Here is an 18,589-nt window from a genome sequence, read left to right on the forward strand (position 1 = left end):
AAAATTTTAGATTTTTTTCGCAAATTGAGCAGAAAGAAAAACCCTTTGATCCGCGAGGTTTATCTGAATTTAAGGAGCGGTTAAACGCACCGATTAAATCCTCTTCTATTTCATCATGTTTGTGATTTTGCTTTTGTTTTTATTTGTTAAGGTTCTTCCACATGTTGATGTATGTGGCAAACTACCGCTGAAAATCCGGTGCACCTTACATACAGAAATTCATAAGCGAAAAATTTATACTTTATTAACAACGTGACGGTAAAATTTACAACCTAAAGAATTTATGATGATGCATTATAACACGACAAATTAGTAATTTTAACATGACGATAAATTATAGTACGAAGATTTGAATTTAAAAAAAAAATGCACGATGAAATTTTAAACTACCTTGTATTTTAGTATGCGTTTGATTTGCCGTTTGTACAAACGTTCGTTCACACATTCTAAAGCAGTAGACCGAAAAGCAAGTTAATTGGTGAATTGGAAAAAACCTGAGTTGTTACATTGACCTAATGAACCCAACATTTTTTCAAACACGGTATGGTCTTGTCTTTAGGGGGTTGTTAGCCAAACGAGCTAATACATGTGTCACTTACTTTTTTAAAAAAATTACATAACAAATTAATAATATATTTTAATTAATATAAACTAAAATAAAATATATATAAGTTGTCATTTATATTATAAAATAGCAAAATATAATAAGTAATAAAAAAATAAAATAAAGTGACTCAACTTTAATAATAAATTAAAAGAAAAACTCAGGGTACATAAAATATTAATCTTAAAATGAACATTAACAACACATGCAATATTAAATGTATCATTTTATAATATTACTAATAATAAAAAGTAATTAATAAAAAAAATAAAATTGGGTTAATTGAAAGGCCCAACCCATCATGGGGTAGCCTAGTTTGGGCGGTACAAATTTTCACGTCAAGCCTAACCAAAATATGGTGAGTTGAATCCTACACCCCATACCTGTATCCTACACCTCCCAACTATTTTTGAAATTACTAAATTACCTTTAATAAATAACACTCCTAACCCTAATACCTCCCTCCTTAATCTACCCTAACACTTCCTTTCCCACGACACTGCATCTCCCTCCAGTGATTCTCGCAACAAGTTGAACCATCCTGCAACGGTAGCACCTCCCATTCGCCTGCAACCTCCTTGTCGCCATTGAAGGTAAGTAACTCCTTTCGTCTCTTTTGGCATGGGGTAGGGGTTGGGTTCTGGTAGAGAACATCTACAAGTGCTTGAAAATACGTGTTTCGGAACACTTATTTATTTTGGAAGTCATTTAACTATTTTTTGAAATGATCGTTTCCATAAAAGATGTTTTGGAAAATGTTTTTCTGGAACGACCATTTCAAAAGCAAAAAAAGTTGTTCCAGAAAAATCTGTTATGGAAACATGTCCACAACTTGAATGGGAAGCATTGAAGCCTATTAGCATGAAGAGTTAGAGGAAGAGAGAGAGACTTATATGCTGGAACCTTTGATGGTTGCAAGAAGAAGACTTCACTTGGAGAAGGAGAGAAGAAGTGAAAAAATGGGATGTACTGCCAAAAGAAGAGAAGAACAAATAAAAGGATGCATAAAAAGAAGTGAAATAAGGAGTAGGTTGAGATTTTAAAAAAATGAAAGATACATGTTTGGAGGTGCAAGATTAAGTCACCAAATATATGTTCAAACTTAAGTTTTCACAACCTAACCCAACTCATTAAATATTAAATATCAAACATATAATATTCAACAATATTAAATATTATACATTAATATTCAGCATTCAATATTCAATAGTATTAAATATTGTACATCAAATATTAAACATAAAATGTTATATATTGAATAAAAAAGATTAAGTATTAAATATTTAATATTATGCATTCAATGTTATACATTAAATATTCAACATTTAAAAGATAGTTTTTTTATATTTTTTTATATAAAAAGACAACAAGAATTAAGAAATCAACCAAGGATCTAATTCAATTAACTGAATAAAATATATAAAGTATTATAAAATTTTGATAGGTGTCTTCAATTCTTGCTCAAAAAATTAAGAAATCAACCAAATCCTCATTCAGTGGCATTCCTGTGTGCATGGCAATTGTTGTATGACAATTTCATTATCTCATATTGCACCGGTTCCAATATTGGTAAGGAAAAGAAAATAAATACCTTTTTGTTGTTGTAATTTATCAACTTTTTTTATTTTGTTATTATTTTTTTTTCGTTTTAAATTTTATAAAATATATTTGTTTTAATTTTTGTCATTAAAGTATTTTAAATAATATTTTTTTGTTATTTAAAATATTTTATTATTATTTAAAGTATTTTAAAAACAAAAATAAAATAAACATATTTTATAACAAATAAAACAATTTTTATAGAAAAAAATGAAAAAACCCTAAAAGAAAAATTATAAGCACAAAAAATATATATTTTTTTTAAAAAAAAACAGTTCCTCATTTCCCACGAGGTCTGATTTATATATTTCTGGTACTTCAAATTCGCAAGAGACCGTGGAACCCACGTGTTCTTATTACACTAGTTCTGAGCTATTTGCACCCTCGTTTCCCACGCTTACCAGCTGGTAATAGGATAAGATAATGAGTCCATTTGTTATGTTATTCTTTTTATATAACAAAATCACTTTTAAAAATTATTTAATTTTACTTTTTCATATGTTTGTTTTAGTTTTTAAAAATAATTAGTTAATTAATTAAATTTAAAAAGTCTAAAATGAAAAGCATTTTAAATATTTTTTCATAAAATTAATTATTATTTTTAATTATAAACAATTACATACATTATTACACTTGCTTAAATGTAGCCTACTTATTGTATTTTTGTCCTTAAATATAAGATTTTAAAAAAAAAATTGTTTATCTTTTTATAATATTTTTTTCAGATGTTTTAAGTATAAATTATTTATAACTAAAATACTTTTAATTAATTTACAATATAAGTTAATAAGATAAATTCATTATTTTTCTTATAGGAAGTGAAGAAAAAAACTAACACGCGTTAATTTATTAAATATAAATCTATTAAATTGAAAGAATTAGATGACAAGTCATAATAATTTTAAGAGTATTTTTGAAAAAATAATATAAATTATTGATAAATTTAATGCTACAAACTAAAATAATCATATTTTTGAAAGTATATGAATTAGTTAAAAGAATATTCTATTTAGGGACAATGATGTATTTTAAGAGAATCTTTAATTATAGTTTTTTAACATATTTATATTAAAAAATAAAGATAGGTACATTAATAAGTTTCATAAGTATTTACTAACCTACTTATTAATAGATAGATATAAACACAGAAAGACATGTTAGACTAATTTTTAATAATAAATAAATTGAAGAGGAAATTCACTTATTTTAATTCTTTTAGAGTTATTTTTTATTTTTATTATTTATTTTTTAAAAATCTAGTGGTTGTTACGAATAGTTAATTTTAATTATTAAATTTCAAGAAAATCAATTATTAGAATGAAGAATAACTCTTTTAAAATTATTTTTGGAGTAACTTGATTTAAAATATAAATAAATACATAACAAAAGTCATATATTTAATAAGTAAATACATATTAGGTTTAGTAATAATTAATTGTTATTTAATGATTGATTTCAATATATATATATATATATATATATATATATATATATATATATATCCATAAGAAAAAAAGTATTTAAATTTGTTAAATTTCATTAATAGTCACAAATAATAGTATTTCATGTTAATTTAAATATGATATAAATTAATATCATTATATATATATATATATATATATATATATATATATATATATATTATCCGTAGAAATAAAAACAAGTAAAATAATAGATAGAAGGTTTTTTATCCACAAGAAAAGCCATATATTTCTATTATGTAAATAACATTTTTTATTTAAATATATTTCTAGTTTCCGTGATTTTTTATTTATGTTAAAGGAGTTGGTAACCATTAGATATTGGTCTTTACTCTTTAGAGAACACTGAAACCCAAATACAAACATGTCGAAATGAATTAAATTTTAGTAATTTTAAAATCAGAGAGATTCAAAATTCAATTTTTACAACAGAGTGACAAACATTAAATTTTTTTAAAAAAAACTAAAAATACACTTTAATCATAATAATCTTTTTCCCTATCAATTTAAAACACACGTCATTATTAAAAAACCATGCCATGACTTTTCGCACTACATACTACTACTATATAGCGATGGCTTTCAAGTAATGTCACAATTTGAATGTGAAGTCAACATTTTGAATAGACTTGGTTTAATTTTATAAGATTTCTTTAGAAAAATATTGGCCATTATTTCCAAAACCATTTGAAAATTACTAAAATAGTATAAACTAAAAAAAAAAGCAATTGACATCAAGATGAGGTAAACCCACAGGACTTGAAAGGTACAAAATTTGGCAAACTTGATCAGAAATCAGCCAAATGTTTGCCTGGGAGTGGGTAACGCATTGAAACAAAAAATTTACATTAATCAGAAACTTGCTGATAAAAAAAACTTAAAGTGAAATGATTTAAGTATGACCATTTGAATGTAAAACCTATATTAAAGGATTGAAATTTATAAAGATATAAACATTTTGAACGTAATTATATCATGTTTTATAGTTAGTTTAAAACACCTAAATTTATGAAAATATCATCAAGTTTCATTAAGCAGTCAAAAATCTGAAAACAAAAAATGTAATCAAACAAACAGTATCAAATACGAACTTAGAAAGATCAAAAGTGATTACAACTGTAATTATACATATTTATAAAGAACTCAAACTTAACATCGATATAGTAATTCAGTATGACAGGTAGTTAAAAAAATATATAGAATAGGCTATTTTCTTATTATTTTATTAAGTTATATATTACTTAAAAATAAAAACATCCTGTTAATAATACTGTAATGGTTAAAATTTAATTAAAATACATCAACCACGTATCTTTTACATTATTATTTAGAGTGAATAAGTATTTTAGTCATTGATTTTGTAATCTTTTGCACATTAGTCTGTCAGTTAGATACATTGTTGACAATTTTAGTGTCACGTAGATTATTCAACGTGACATCCAAATCTCAAACGTCAGCGGTGCCAAACCTCTCTCTCCCAACGTGACTCTTCTCTCACAAATGCCAAACCTCTCTCTCCTAATCTCACAACCAGCTCCTCCAATCCGTCATCGCTCTCTTCTCCGACAACCTCACCTTCGCGCAGTCCATGACGAAGTCCATCCTCGACTCCTTTGTCGACACTTGCAACTGTCGCCGCCACCATCTATAATGTGCAAAATGGCTACAAAGACAGGGATTAAAATGTCTATTCACTCTTATTATTTAATTATGGATTGTTATGTGTAATAATTTTTAAATTTTATAATATGGATTATTATGTATTTTAAAAATTATATTTAAAATAATTTATAATTAATTTATCCAATAACAATCTTTACACTAAAAATCATAATACTGATTGATAATTATTAATAAAGTTTTCTCACTAGAGTCTTGATCGCTTATTTTTTATTTTCAAAATTTAAATTTGAGACTAAAATATAAGATTTAGATAAATTTTTCTATAAAAATTTATGAAAAAATAAAAAAATGAAATAAATATACTTAAGTTAATCTATAAAATAAAACTCACTAAAGAATTGATCAAAATGAATCTTAAATTATTTGATTAATTGATTAAGAAATATAAACTATTATCATAAGTTGTTTTGTTTTGTATAAGAATACATGAGTATTCAACCATGTAAAAAAAATACTAATAATATTTTAATGCAAAATATTTGACCTTTGATTTGATTAATTAGTATATATAAATAAATGTATACGTTAAAGAGATGAACCGGGGGGTAAGCAATTAATAAAGTTAGGGGGGGTGCGGTTCAGGAAGGAGCGAAAGGGAAATCAGAAAATGGCACAGTCCTCCTCGATCGTCGTTACTCTGAGGCAGCACTTGTTTAAAAGGAACCTCACCTCTCTCACTCTGCCTCACTCTCCTTCTCTTCCTTCCTTCTCCTTCTCTCTGAGAACAACACCCCACACTCCTCTCTCTCTCTCCGCTTCCTTCTCTTCTCACACCTCCATGGCCCACACTTCCCTTCCCTCCGCCGATGCCGGCATGGACGCTGTCCAGCGCCGTCTCATGTTCGAAGACGAGTCCGTTCCTCTCCTTATTCATTCGTTTTTCAATTACTTCTTTTTTGCCTGATTCTTATCTGTTTTTGTAATTCGCGTTTCCTGTGGTTTTGTTGATTCATTGATTGATTGATCGATCGATCTCCGATTTGGTTGTTGAGAATGGAAATGCGTGTCTGCGTGTTTTGTTGGGCTGTTCATTTCTCGGTCAACTAATTCATTTATTTTTATTTTTTTTTTAAATTTAGTGTTGTCGGATTGCAATTGTATGTGATGTCTGCGTTCGCAAGAGTTGACTGTAATGTTTTCAGAATTTTTTGACTCCGGTGCTCAATCATGGCATAAAATATATTCAAATGTTGAATTTTCCGACCATAGAGGCTGCTTGTTGTTGCTAGGAGTCTCAAAGAGACTAACACTGGCGGCTGCTTTTATTTTTGTTTTGTTTAAGCAGTCATATGACAGTTTTAAGGGTCTTTTTTAGGGGATGGCACTCCCGTCTAAGGCAGGGAAACGCTTACATTTACCTCGTCTCAAGGAGACGTGTGAGACTCAAATCTGCGACCTGGCAGATGCAAGACCCTGTCTTGTTCTATTTGACCAACCCTTATTAAGGGTCTTTTTCTAATGAATTTTTCGGATAAAAAACCGGAGGGGATGAGCTGGAATCAATTAGGCCTTAAAGGTGTACCTGAGCCACTGTCAACATGAAGTGCTAATGCAGTGCCTGGCCTTAGCCCTTCAGGTGTGGCTTTTACAGTTTACTACATTGATGCTGGCTTCTTGCAATTGTTTTAGTTAGGAAAAAAATGTCGAGCATCAATCCCAGTTAAAGTATTGATTTGCAAGATGAATTATGGTTAACTAAACTTCTGTTTCTGTTTTTTGTTTTAATTGTTCATTGAATCTCTTTGGTACAGGTTCTGCCTTTGTCATTCGTAATCATGAATGATTTCAGGATGATCTGCTATTTAATAACTTTGGGTTTTTCAATTTTTTCGTTAAATGTTTTTGCTCTATTGAACCTATTTTCGATTTTTTATAGGCTACTTTTGAAGTTGAGCTTTTGTATATCTGGTGTTTTTATAGCATAGGTTTTAAGAAATTGAGTTTTTGAGTCTCTGGTGTTTTTATAGCATAGGTTTTAAGAAATTGAGTTTTTGAGTCTCTGGTGTTTCTGTAACTGGAAGTGACTTTCCTTTCTTTAAAGTGTGTTTGTACTGTATTTTTTTATCTTGCCTGGAATTGTAATTGTTTTGGTTTTGGAACTTCTGCAGATGCATTTTGGTGGATGAGAATGACCGTGTGGTTGGTCATGATTCAAAATACAATTGTAAGTGGACTTCTGCATTTTGAAATTTTTAGTTTGCAATTGCAAGGACTCACATTGTTTCGTGTTAAAATAATTGTTTCAAATTTTTGTTAATTCTATAACTTGTGAATTGTGTTTTTTTTCTTTATAATGTATGCTTTTCTGATTTAGGTGTTTGTAAAAGTTGATGTTACAATATATCTGGGATGTACTATCATTAAAATTTCTGATTTGAGAAAAAAAATATACTAACATTGTTGTTCATCATGCAATCTTGTAATGTCCATGTTTGGAAACGTCTTCCTGTGATTAAAAGGAGTAAAATCTAAACCTTATATTTATACTATATAGATTGGTTTGTAATGATTATGCCTTACTAAATATGGGTTTGGATTGAATTACTGGCTATGCAGTATTTTTTTTCCAGTTCCCTGCCATGCGCACACATATGGAAGCATATCAAGTTAAAGCATGCTGTAGTTAGAGAGACTAATCTTGACCACATAGTTATAGAGACATGGTTAAGACTAGCTCCTCTCATGCTTTTGCTTGATATGCTCCCTACTGACATAATGAATGGTCATTAATGAGAAACATAATAAAATTAGTAATTTATAGTGTACTAGAGGATTAAGCTGTTATTTTAATGCAAACAAACTACTAAATACCAATGATGCAAGCCTAAAAGAGCAGCATATTAAAATTTTGTATGTACCATAGATTAATAGTAGATTTTGGCTTCCTAAAGCAAATTCTCCAGAAATTTTGAACATCTTTCTTTAGATATCATTATATCAAGTTTTCCTTTTCTGTTGTTATTGTGCTCTTCCTCTCTTGCTACAGACCTGGTTAATTTATTATTTTGTGCTCCAAAATTTTATTAGGTCACTTGATGGAAAAGATTGAAGCTGAGAATTTGCTGCATAGAGCTTTCAGTGTATTCCTGTTCAACTCAAAGTATGAGTTGCTTCTTCAGGTAAGTTTCTTCATTGATATTTTTTTGACCTCATAAGCCTGTAGTTTACATCTTGTTTTAACGTAAACCTATTTATTTCAAAAGCATCAAGTAAACTTGGAATCCATTAAAAAATCTCACATCTTTGTCCTTGTAGATAAAATTTGTTCGTAACAAAATAAGGTCATAGTACTATCATTCGTTTTGTTACTACTTACTAGTTATAATTATTATTTTTTATGCTGATAACATCTTCATTATGATTTATGACTTTAGATTGAACTATTTAAATGTGGCAATGTTGTAACATTTTAATTGCCAATTGTTTAAATTGTTATTGTTGTAAATATTCTCCTTAATAACCTTATTGCTTCTCTCTCTCCTGGATGACTATTTGGTGAAAAATTCTCTATGTTGCATGTGTATTTTCAAGTCTTTGACTCGTGTTTTAATTTGGTCTGTTTGACTGAGATTCTTTGTTCTTTATGATGAAGCAACGATCTGCAACAAAGGTAACTTTCCCTCTTGTGTGGACAAACACCTGTTGTAGCCATCCTCTGTACCGTGAATCTGAGCTTATTGATGAGAATGCCCTTGGTATATACTGTGTACCTTCTATAATTGTTCAAATGACTATATAAATCTACTTTGTCATTGCTGCTTTTTATTTATTTTTTCCCACTTTGTATTACCAGGAGTAAGAAACGCAGCTCAGAGGAAGCTTTTGGATGAGCTTGGTATTGTTGCCGAAGATGTACCAGTTGATAAGTTCACCCCCTTGGGTCGCATTCTTTACAAGGCACCTTCTGATGGCAAATGGGGAGAGCATGAACGTAAGCCAATTTAATTGATTTCAAGTTTTGCAGCAAGCTTAATTTTTTGTATAACCAACTAGGGTTAATTCACACTAATTTAATTAGGCATTGCAAACATAAATCTGGAGAAACACCATTAATAGCTCTTCCAGTTCTATTTGGGGCATTTTTATTAGTAAATTACATTGACACCCTTTGAGGTTTCTACATATATTGCACACAACACTCCTCCTTTTCTATCCTTACACTAACCCTCAAATTGTTTCAAAAACATTACATTGACACTTCTTATACATTACACTAACTCCGCTTAACTGCTAATTCTAACTTCTTTTTCCTCTCCTTGATTGCAGTGGACTATCTGCTTTTCATTGTCCGGGATGTTAATGTGAACCCCAATCCTGATGAAGTGGCTGATATCAAATATGTGAACCGTGATCAGTTGAAGGAGCTGTTGAGGAAAGCTGATGCAGGTGAGGAAGGTCTGAAGCTATCACCTTGGTTCAGACTAGTTGTGGACAATTTCTTATTCAAATGGTGGGACCATCTTGAGCAAGGAACTCTTGGGGAGGCCACTGACATGAAGACCATTCACAAGTTGACATAAGTAAGTTCAGAGGAGCTTCCTGCATCCCTGTAATGAAGGGTGGCTGCATTCCGACCAAATAAGAACGAAATTGGACCTATTTTGAGAAGAATTTCGGAGCAGTGACTTATAGGATGTTGTTGGTCTTTTTGTTATTCGATGATAGCTAGAACAATAAACGTCTGAGTGTTTAAATTAGAAGAATTTTTTGTTGTTGCAAATTTCGGATTTTGGGATGCAGGCAAGTTTATCGGAATAAGAATACAAGATGTTGGTGATTTGAATCAAGTTTATCATGGTGGCGGTGTTAGGGATCGTTTGTCACTTTGTCTCCAAACCACATGATCAGTGTATATCCCGTGATCACGTGTGGAGGTACAGAAATATAGATCCAGATTACCATCATCCTTTCTCAGCGAAGCACGAGTAGATTGCATAAAAGAAAAACATTTGGGTAGTGACCTTTCCGATTCACAGAATAAATAATGAATTGATCAGCCACGTAGACAAGTAATACAAATTAAATAATTAAGAAAAATGTTAAATGAACCTCCCATATGTTAATAATATTCACCTAAAAAAAAGAAAGAAATAATAGAGAAAAGTGATGGATGTTCAAGTATCAATACTAATAGTAATTAAATTAGCCGGCGAGCTTCTTTTCCTTTCATTGGTTCGTCTCCAAATTTATTGCTATTAATATCAAGTGTTTTTCTTCAAGTTGCTGCTTCCATGACTATATACAGATATTAAGCTCTTTTAATCAATCTACAGAAATTAAAAAAAAATTGATTCAGTAATGATATTAAATTATTTTAGAATTACATTATTTTTAAAATTATTGAAACTTGGTGTAAAATAATTTTATAATATTTATTATTTTTCATAAGAGAGAAAAAGAGATAATTTACAATGATTATTATTTATTAATTAAAAGATTGTAAAATGTCAACTAGATTTAACCTCAATTAACGGCCAATGCATGCATGGTCCACACTTCCTAGAATCCTAGTTCCTACTATGTATGTGACTTGTGACCCACCAACCCATATGTGATATTTTGTTGTCACTCGTAACGAGGACAAATATGACAACATGTCAAAATATCCGTGCTAGGCAATTTTATTGAATGAACTGGGTATGCTCCAACTTGAATTAAGTAATTATTTATAGATTATAGAAAGGGAGACTATAAAATTTTATAATTTTTAACAATTTTAAGTCATCAGTGTGGTATAGAATATGTTACCTTTCTGGTATTTATATTCCAATAAACATTAGTTATTTATTTAACTACTCAGTGTTTCATATTCATTGCTACATTTGTACTAGTTTAATTTCTTTTCAATCCCTCGTTCATTAATTGTTTATAATGTTTTGTTTGATAAAATAAGAATTCTTTACATATTTTTAAAAGAATTTATTTAGAGTAGGTGTTTTGGGTGAACTTTAATCACTTTTTTATAATAATTATTTTAAAAATTATATTCTATAAGAATTCTAATTAATTAACAATATAAATCCCGTAAATTTGACTTTTCTTCTTCTTCGATATATCGGTAAATTAAGATAAGCATTCTCAGAAGCTGTTGATTCAGTCTCATGCTCTTTAAGTTCAATTTGAGTAACAATAAATAACGATCCAGGCTCCAGAGTAAGATCGTAACGATTTTACTTTATATATATATAAATTGTCAGGATTTATTGTCTTCTTTATTAAAAGTAGAAAGAATAAAGAAAAGAAAAGTCAAGAAATAGTGTGGAAAAATGAGAATGTCAAATAATAATAATAATAATAATAATAATAACTTTGTTTATTTTTCTAATAAATATTTTTATCCTAAAAAATTATAAACTTTCACAGTTGCATATTTTTAATATTATTTTAACTTTTAATTTCAGTAACATCTTTTTAAATATATTTTTTTGAGTATTTTTCTTTAAATAGGTCACATTAATTAAATATACATTTAGTATTTTCCATCCATGTACGAAATGCCTATTATAATAATAAGAAGGAGGTTAAATTAATATTTTATTCTTTAAATTTATTATTTAAGTTTAATTTGGTCTTTTAATTTTTTTTAATTTGATCCTATAATTTTTAAAATTAATTCAATTTCATTCTTTAATTTTTTAAATTGATTTATTTTTTTGAAAAAATATACATTCTCTAACGATTTAAAAATACTTCATAAGAATTTTGAATCAAAATGTAATTTCTTATCATTTAAATTGAAAGATGAGATTGAATCAATTTAAAAAAAAACAAAAAAAAACTTAAATAATAAATTAAAATAGCAAAATACTAATTTAATCAAATAATAACCTAGTAAAATTGACATTGAGAGCAGTTAAAAGTCAGAGGCATTAGTGTTGATTAGGTGATTTCTCTCACTATCTTGGTCAACAGTCAAATTATATTTGCAGTGGAGAAGGAAAGAATATCTCTTTGTCTCGTGCCTCAACGCTTTTAACTCCTTTCGCCTTTCTATTCCCATCTCTTTCAAACTTCAGATCTATTTCTTCATCGGTATGCCTCTCTCTCTCTCTCTCTTCCTTCTCTTCATTTTCCGTTTCATCTTCAATCTCAATTGCTCGATCGCGTGATTTTCGATTCGTGTTTTTATGATTAGATTTTTCCGATAGTTTGCTTGATCCGTGTTTTATTCTGTTTTTACAAGTTTCCAATTCTATGCTTTGGTCGTATGCCCTGATTCACTCTCTGTTTTTATTGTCCGTACGATCTTGAGCACTTAGCCGCATTGATCCTACTTAGTTCGTGTGATTTAGGATTATAGCTAATTAACTGTTTGATTTTTTATCTCTCCTTTAGGTTTGGCTGTCGATTAATATCTATGAATTTTTCACTTTAGTTTCGATGTTTTTTTTTCATATAAAAGGATACTAATCGTGGAGCATGAGCTCTGTAATGAACTCTGAGACATCAATTACAAACTTAGCTGGTAGATATGTATTATTAATGTATCTTCATTTTGATTTCTAATAGAGACCTTCTATTTTTTATTTGTTAACAAGTGTCCTTAAGATACTCACTAGCAGGACTCCCAATTCTGTTACTTCAATTGAGAAAGGATATTCTTAGTAGGTGTATCTTATGAGCACTGATTGAAAAGTATTTAATAAAAACTTTTACTATATTCTGTTAAATGCTTCTAATTACTTAAAAAAATTTGGTTGTATGTGATACATATTTTCTTTTTCAATAATAACATTTATTTTTTCTGAGCAATTTGTATATGCAAGGTAAGGTTGCGTACAATTACCCTCCCCCATACCTTCACTTAGCGAGGAGAAGGAGTCTCCGGGCAATGGGATACGCTAGTTAATGGCCATAAAAAATTGGCACTATAGTAAAAAAAAATCCTCTCTTGGATGTTGTTTTCATGGTAAATAATATTCCTAATGTTTTGGTTTTTAACTGTGTTGAATGGTGTCATGTGGTCCATAATTCCATATAGCTGATCTGACTTAGTGGATAAAACTTTGTTATTGGTGTTGTTGTTAATGATGTATTTGTTATCATTTTGTGGAGGTGTCACTTTTCAGTATTTGGCTCCTCTAGAGAGAGGAAATGCACAAGTTAAGAAAATAAGTGTGTATGAATCTATATGGTAGAATTAAAACAATTACATTTACATAGTACTCTAATTCTTACTTACTAACCTTAAAGGAGACAAATTTCTTTTTCTCAATTTGAGGAGTAGGGATAGAGCCATGCCCATGACACCCAAATATCTTAATATTCAATTTTATTTGTGAACCAGGATTGGTTTCCGTTTGTTATGCGCTAGTCTAAACACATGTGATGTTTTTGTTTTGTCCAGGTTGTTCAAGTAAATGGCCTTCGTCACCACTGCTGAAGTGTGTGATGCGAACCCCCAGTTAATTTTGAGTGGGGAGCTTCGTGCCCTTCAGCCAGTTTTTCAGATTTACGGTCGTCGACAGGTCTTCTCTGGACCTATAGTTACCTTGAAGGTGTTTGAAGACAATGTTTTGGTTCGTGAGTTCCTTGAAGAGAAAGGCAATGGAAGAGTGCTTGTTGTTGATGGAGGCGCGAGTTTACGCTGTGCTATATTGGGTGGCAACCCTGTGGTACAAGCTCAAAACAATGGATGGGCAGGTATTGTTGTGAATGGATGTATAAGAGATGTGGATGAGATCAATGGTTGTGATATTGGAGTGAGAGCCCTAGCTTCCCATCCCATGAAAGCCAATAAAAAAGGCATGGGAGAGAAGCATGTTCCTGTAAATATTGCTGGGACAAGGATCAGTGATGGGGATTGGCTCTATGCAGACACTGATGGAATTCTGATCTCTCGAACAGAGCTGTCTGTTTGATTTCAATTCATGCAAGGACTATATTTATGGGCAGCACAGGATCTAGTGTAGTGCTTTCGGTACTTGTGTTCTTGACCCGGTTCCTCGCTTCCACAAAATTATAACCGATAGAATCCCCTTGATAATCAAAGTAGGTTGGAGTGTTTGTCCATTTCATACCAACATTATCTCTGTTTTGAATTACTGTCACGAAAGCTTGTTTTTCCCCCATATATTAAGTTAATGGTTGTCTGTTATTAAGTTTGGAGAGATATAAGTCATAAGTGCAAAGTATACACATCCATATTTTGACCAGATGATCTTATTGTAGTTGCATAAGATGTTGCGGTCTAGAGACCGGAAGCAGGAAAGATCTGTATCTTGTGCTAAAAATTTGGTAGGAAACGTCTCTTCTTGTCTCTTGTTTCCAAATAGCAGTAGCATAAGGATATTAACTGATTTAGTCATTAAAACTCATGTATTTTTCTCCCAAAAATTTCACGTTTTTTATTTATTTATCTGTATCGATGATTATATTAAAATTCTACTGCATCGGTTTGCTTGCTTACATAAAACTACCCTCCTTTGTAAAGTAAAACTACATTGTTGAAGGGTGGTTTTGGCGATGTGGTATTGAATATGAGGCAATGTGCTGCTTCTTACTTGGACATGGACAAGGTCAGTTATGACGCTTTTTTTCCAAGTTTGCATCATTGCGTGATATTCAATGCAGATTAAATATTTAAATTTGGCTCTCCATCACGACTTGTGGGATTTGAACCACTTTTTTTATTCACTGTTCAGTCTTCTCACAGGGTTGCCAAATTGCCATCCATTGGGGTTTGTACACCTGTTAATCTCCTAACCAGTTCATGTGCCTGATTACTATGTATTGGACTAGCGATCGTTGATCAATTTGATCGATCTCATAAGAGGTGTCACAATCATATTAAAAATGGTAAAAGAAACTATGTCTATTCAGAGTCTCAGACCGAATTGAGTTGAGATAAGTGCCCTTTAAAAAAAATTCAACCTGAACAGATGAAGGGCTTTTACCTTAAAAGTAGAGAGTTCAAAACTCGAATCAAACAGTGAGCTTCAGCCCAAGGAAAAATACCAACCTAGCAGGACTCATAATAATTACTAAATTAAAATATAGAACATCTTATAAGTATGTAACGTGTTTCTCCCCATGCAGAATGCCACGACACTATCTTATTATCATGCAGATGACACGTGTGGTGCCACACTCTGCAACAATACTGCACCTACTTGTGTCTATTCTTCCCTCCCAAGTAGTCCTTATCTCTCCATGAAACTCCATTCCACTCCATCTCCATGGAAGAACACAGAAAAGAAGGCTTTTTTTTGCCAACACCAGTTGCAAAACTAATATCCTTTCAAACGGATTTGATCTACAATGGCCTGGTTTCTCTCTTTTCCTCTATCCACTCTCTTTTTTCCGTGGCTACAGAGTCCTACCACCGTGCTGAGGAGACCAAAGACAGTGTTGAATCAGCAGTGCAACGTGCTCCTTCTCAAAGCACTCATGGCAGCGCACTCTTGCTGAAGAAACTGGGACTTTGCTTCCTGAGTGTTGCGTATGTGTGCATGGTTATGATTTTGGCTCTCATTCTGGCTGCTGTGGTGGGTGTTGCTTTGGTTCGGTTGTGGGTGGAGGAACCCGTGTCTGTCAAGGAAAATCTGCATTTTGATTACACTGAAGCTCACCCTACGGCTGTGTTTTTATTCAATGGAGTTAGAAGCTTTAAGGGTCACCTCAAGAAAAAGCAAATAAGTGTCCCAGTTGGCCACTCGTTTTTCGCTTCTTTGGTTCTTGTGATGCCTGAATCTGACTTTAATAGGGAGCTTGGCGTCTTTCAGGTATGTCTTTTTTTTTTTTTTTTTTGATAAAATGTTTCAGGTATGTCTTTCTCTCTGAAAATTATTGACTTGTTCAAGTAATATGCTTTTTGATGTCCTTTTTAACGAGAGGAAATTGTTATTTTTTAATCGGCAAGGCAAATGTTAGTTAGTTTGTTAATTTGGTTAGAAATATCAGTTTGAAAGATTGGGAACTTTTCCCAACCCTTCTCCCTTTACCTTTCCCAACCACTGAGTAGTGGAGGCTTGGTTTTGTGATGTAATTTGTATACTATATGGTGTTGATTTTTAGATCTATCACTCTTTTTCTTATCCTCATCAATGTCCCTTTAATCGAAAGTAGTACCTCAACAATAACAGAAAAAAAAAGAAGATCTTTTCCTTTAAAATAAATTTTTCTGATATTTCATTTTTCAAAATAAAATCAGACCTGCTTTATCGCAATTTCTTACTTAATTATTACTTTGTCGTTAATTCCTAATTGCTAAATGCTGATAAATAGTCCTAACACTTTTTCCTTGCAAAATCTTATGGTTTTGGACAAGTATTAAGAAAATCATAGCATTTGGCTCACTGGCTAGTTATATTCCGTTCTTACCTATGCCATAACTTCACCATGTTGACTAAATATAAGTTGAAATATATCTTAGTTTGCTCTACCATTACTCAATCATAGGATATAATTATGTTGCTTTTTGTTTAAAATTGTGTCAACAAGGAGAGAATAGAAGAAGAAGAAAAAAAAGAGACCTGATTGGTAGGATTGTATACTTGATCTAGGATCTGTTTCTTTAAGAGTTAGTTAATTAGAGACATTTTGCAGTTGACTGCAGAACTCATATCTGTGAATGGAAATGTGATAGCAAAATCTAGCCAGCCATGCATGTTGCGGTTTAGAAGCTCGCCAATTCGACTAGCCCGGACCTTTATGATGGGTGTGCCTCTGGTGCTTGGAATCTCAGGGGAGACTCAGAATATTAATGTAGAAATACTGAGGCACAAAGAAGACTATAGAAGAAGCAATGCTATTAGAGTAACTCTGCATCCAAGAGCAGGAACATCATCTCTTCCACAGCTATATGAAGCCGATATTGTGATAAAATCCCATTTGCCTTGGACCAAAGAATTGGTTCGAAATTGGAAGTGGACATTTTATGTTTGGGTGTCCTTGTATGTCTACATTGTACTACTTGTGTCTCTCCTATGTTGTTATAGGCCACTCGTCTTTCTGGTGACACCAGAGTATTTCAATGATCATAGGGTGAGTGAACTTACAAGAGAAGAACCAGGACAATTAGGAGATGAAAGTGAGGTTTCTGAGTTGTTGAGGAAATGGAGAAGAAGCAGAAGTAAGAGAAAAACCGTCCTGGCACATGGTGGTGTGCCAGAAACCATTGTTGGATCATCAGCATCCAGCATTAGCATGACTGCTAGAGAAGATGTAACCAGTGTGGTTATGGAGGATGAGGTTGAGGACTCTGAATCAGTGTGCATAGGTTAGAGGGCTAATTTTAAGAGGGATAATAAATTGGTCTTGAGTGAGTTTATATTATGGTTTGATTATAAGTATGTGAACTTTTGTAAGCTTCCACTGCATTTTATTATGGTTTGAAGAAGTAACATTTTGAACTATCATGTCACCTCAATCTCACTCTTTTGTTAATATTACCAGTGTATCTAGAAACATTGCATTACATACATAACTATTATATGTGTTGGCTTGTGGTATGAGAATTGGAGGGTCCAGGGGAATAACATTCTGCAATGGATTTGGTTTTGAAGTTTCAATTGCTAGTTAATATTGAAGCTTCAATAGTTGATGTGTCGAAAAAATTGTTAAAGCCTGAGAACTTCATGCAAATTTGTTATATATTTTTATTTAACGAAATTAATTCTTGTTTTCATTTTTTTATTTTAAAAAATGTGCTTAGTTGATAGCTTGACGTAGTTTTTATTATAATCACAAAGCAAGTCGTCACTTTCTCTGTCTTATAACAGGTGTCACACAAGAAGGAAAAAATAAGTCTCAAAGCACGAGAGAAGTATTACATTTATATTCTTAGTCGGGATATTGATAACTAATAATTAACTGGTTGAAAACCAGACATTAAATTCACTTATAAGATACACAGTTATTACATCATAATAGAAAGTATTTATCAGCAATGTCATATTTATGTTGGGATTATATCCGATTATTAATTAATGAGTTAATCCATAATGTTTACGATATGATTAACGTTTTATAATATAATTTTCAGGAAAAAAACGTTTTTAAAAAACATTGAAAGTTGTTATATTGATAAAGATACTTCATCCGTTTTAATCGTTTAAGAAAAAAATATTTTATATTTTTTTTCTCTCGTTATGATATGGTTATTTTTATAAAATTAATATTTTTTTATCTATTTTTTTGTCATAACGTAAAATGATAATTATAATGGGATGAAATCATTATTTTAAAATTTAAAATGTAAGTGAATTTTAACTTATTATAC

At 31.0% G+C, this 18,589-nt stretch overlaps 3 protein-coding genes across 4 annotated transcripts; all 3 read left to right on the forward strand.

The window, feature by feature from the left end:
• The first annotated feature begins 5,908 nt into the window (after positions 1 to 5,908).
• Positions 5,909 to 10,159, forward strand: LOC114425160 (isopentenyl-diphosphate Delta-isomerase I-like). The gene is made up of 6 exons (XM_028391951.1): positions 5,909 to 6,219; positions 7,476 to 7,531; positions 8,395 to 8,486; positions 8,960 to 9,062; positions 9,161 to 9,298; positions 9,634 to 10,159. The coding sequence occupies exons 1-6, from the start codon at positions 5,975 to 5,977 to the stop codon at positions 9,885 to 9,887; spliced, it is 888 nt and encodes a 295-aa protein (XP_028247752.1). The 5' UTR covers positions 5,909 to 5,974; the 3' UTR covers positions 9,888 to 10,159.
• Positions 10,160 to 12,263: 2,104 nt separating this feature from the next.
• Positions 12,264 to 14,627, forward strand: LOC114425163 (putative 4-hydroxy-4-methyl-2-oxoglutarate aldolase 2). 2 transcript variants are annotated; one of them, XM_028391953.1, is made up of 2 exons: positions 12,264 to 12,399; positions 13,715 to 14,627. In XM_028391953.1, the coding sequence occupies exon 2, from the start codon at positions 13,728 to 13,730 to the stop codon at positions 14,226 to 14,228; it is 501 nt and encodes a 166-aa protein (XP_028247754.1). In that variant the 5' UTR covers positions 12,264 to 12,399; positions 13,715 to 13,727; the 3' UTR covers positions 14,229 to 14,627. The 2 variants fall into 2 exon arrangements, with proteins under 2 accessions (XP_028247754.1, XP_028247755.1); XM_028391954.1 differs by lacking the exon at positions 12,264 to 12,399 and adding an exon at positions 12,503 to 13,276.
• Positions 14,628 to 14,856: 229 nt separating this feature from the next.
• Positions 14,857 to 17,759, forward strand: LOC114425162 (seipin-1-like). The gene is made up of 2 exons (XM_028391952.1): positions 14,857 to 16,091; positions 16,915 to 17,759. The coding sequence occupies exons 1-2, from the start codon at positions 15,546 to 15,548 to the stop codon at positions 17,590 to 17,592; spliced, it is 1,224 nt and encodes a 407-aa protein (XP_028247753.1). The 5' UTR covers positions 14,857 to 15,545; the 3' UTR covers positions 17,593 to 17,759.
• Positions 17,760 to 18,589: the final 830 nt, after the last annotated feature.

This window comes from Glycine soja, chromosome 9 (genome assembly GCF_004193775.1).
Source record: "Glycine soja cultivar W05 chromosome 9, ASM419377v2, whole genome shotgun sequence".
Classification (NCBI taxonomy): domain Eukaryota; kingdom Viridiplantae; phylum Streptophyta; class Magnoliopsida; order Fabales; family Fabaceae; genus Glycine; species Glycine soja.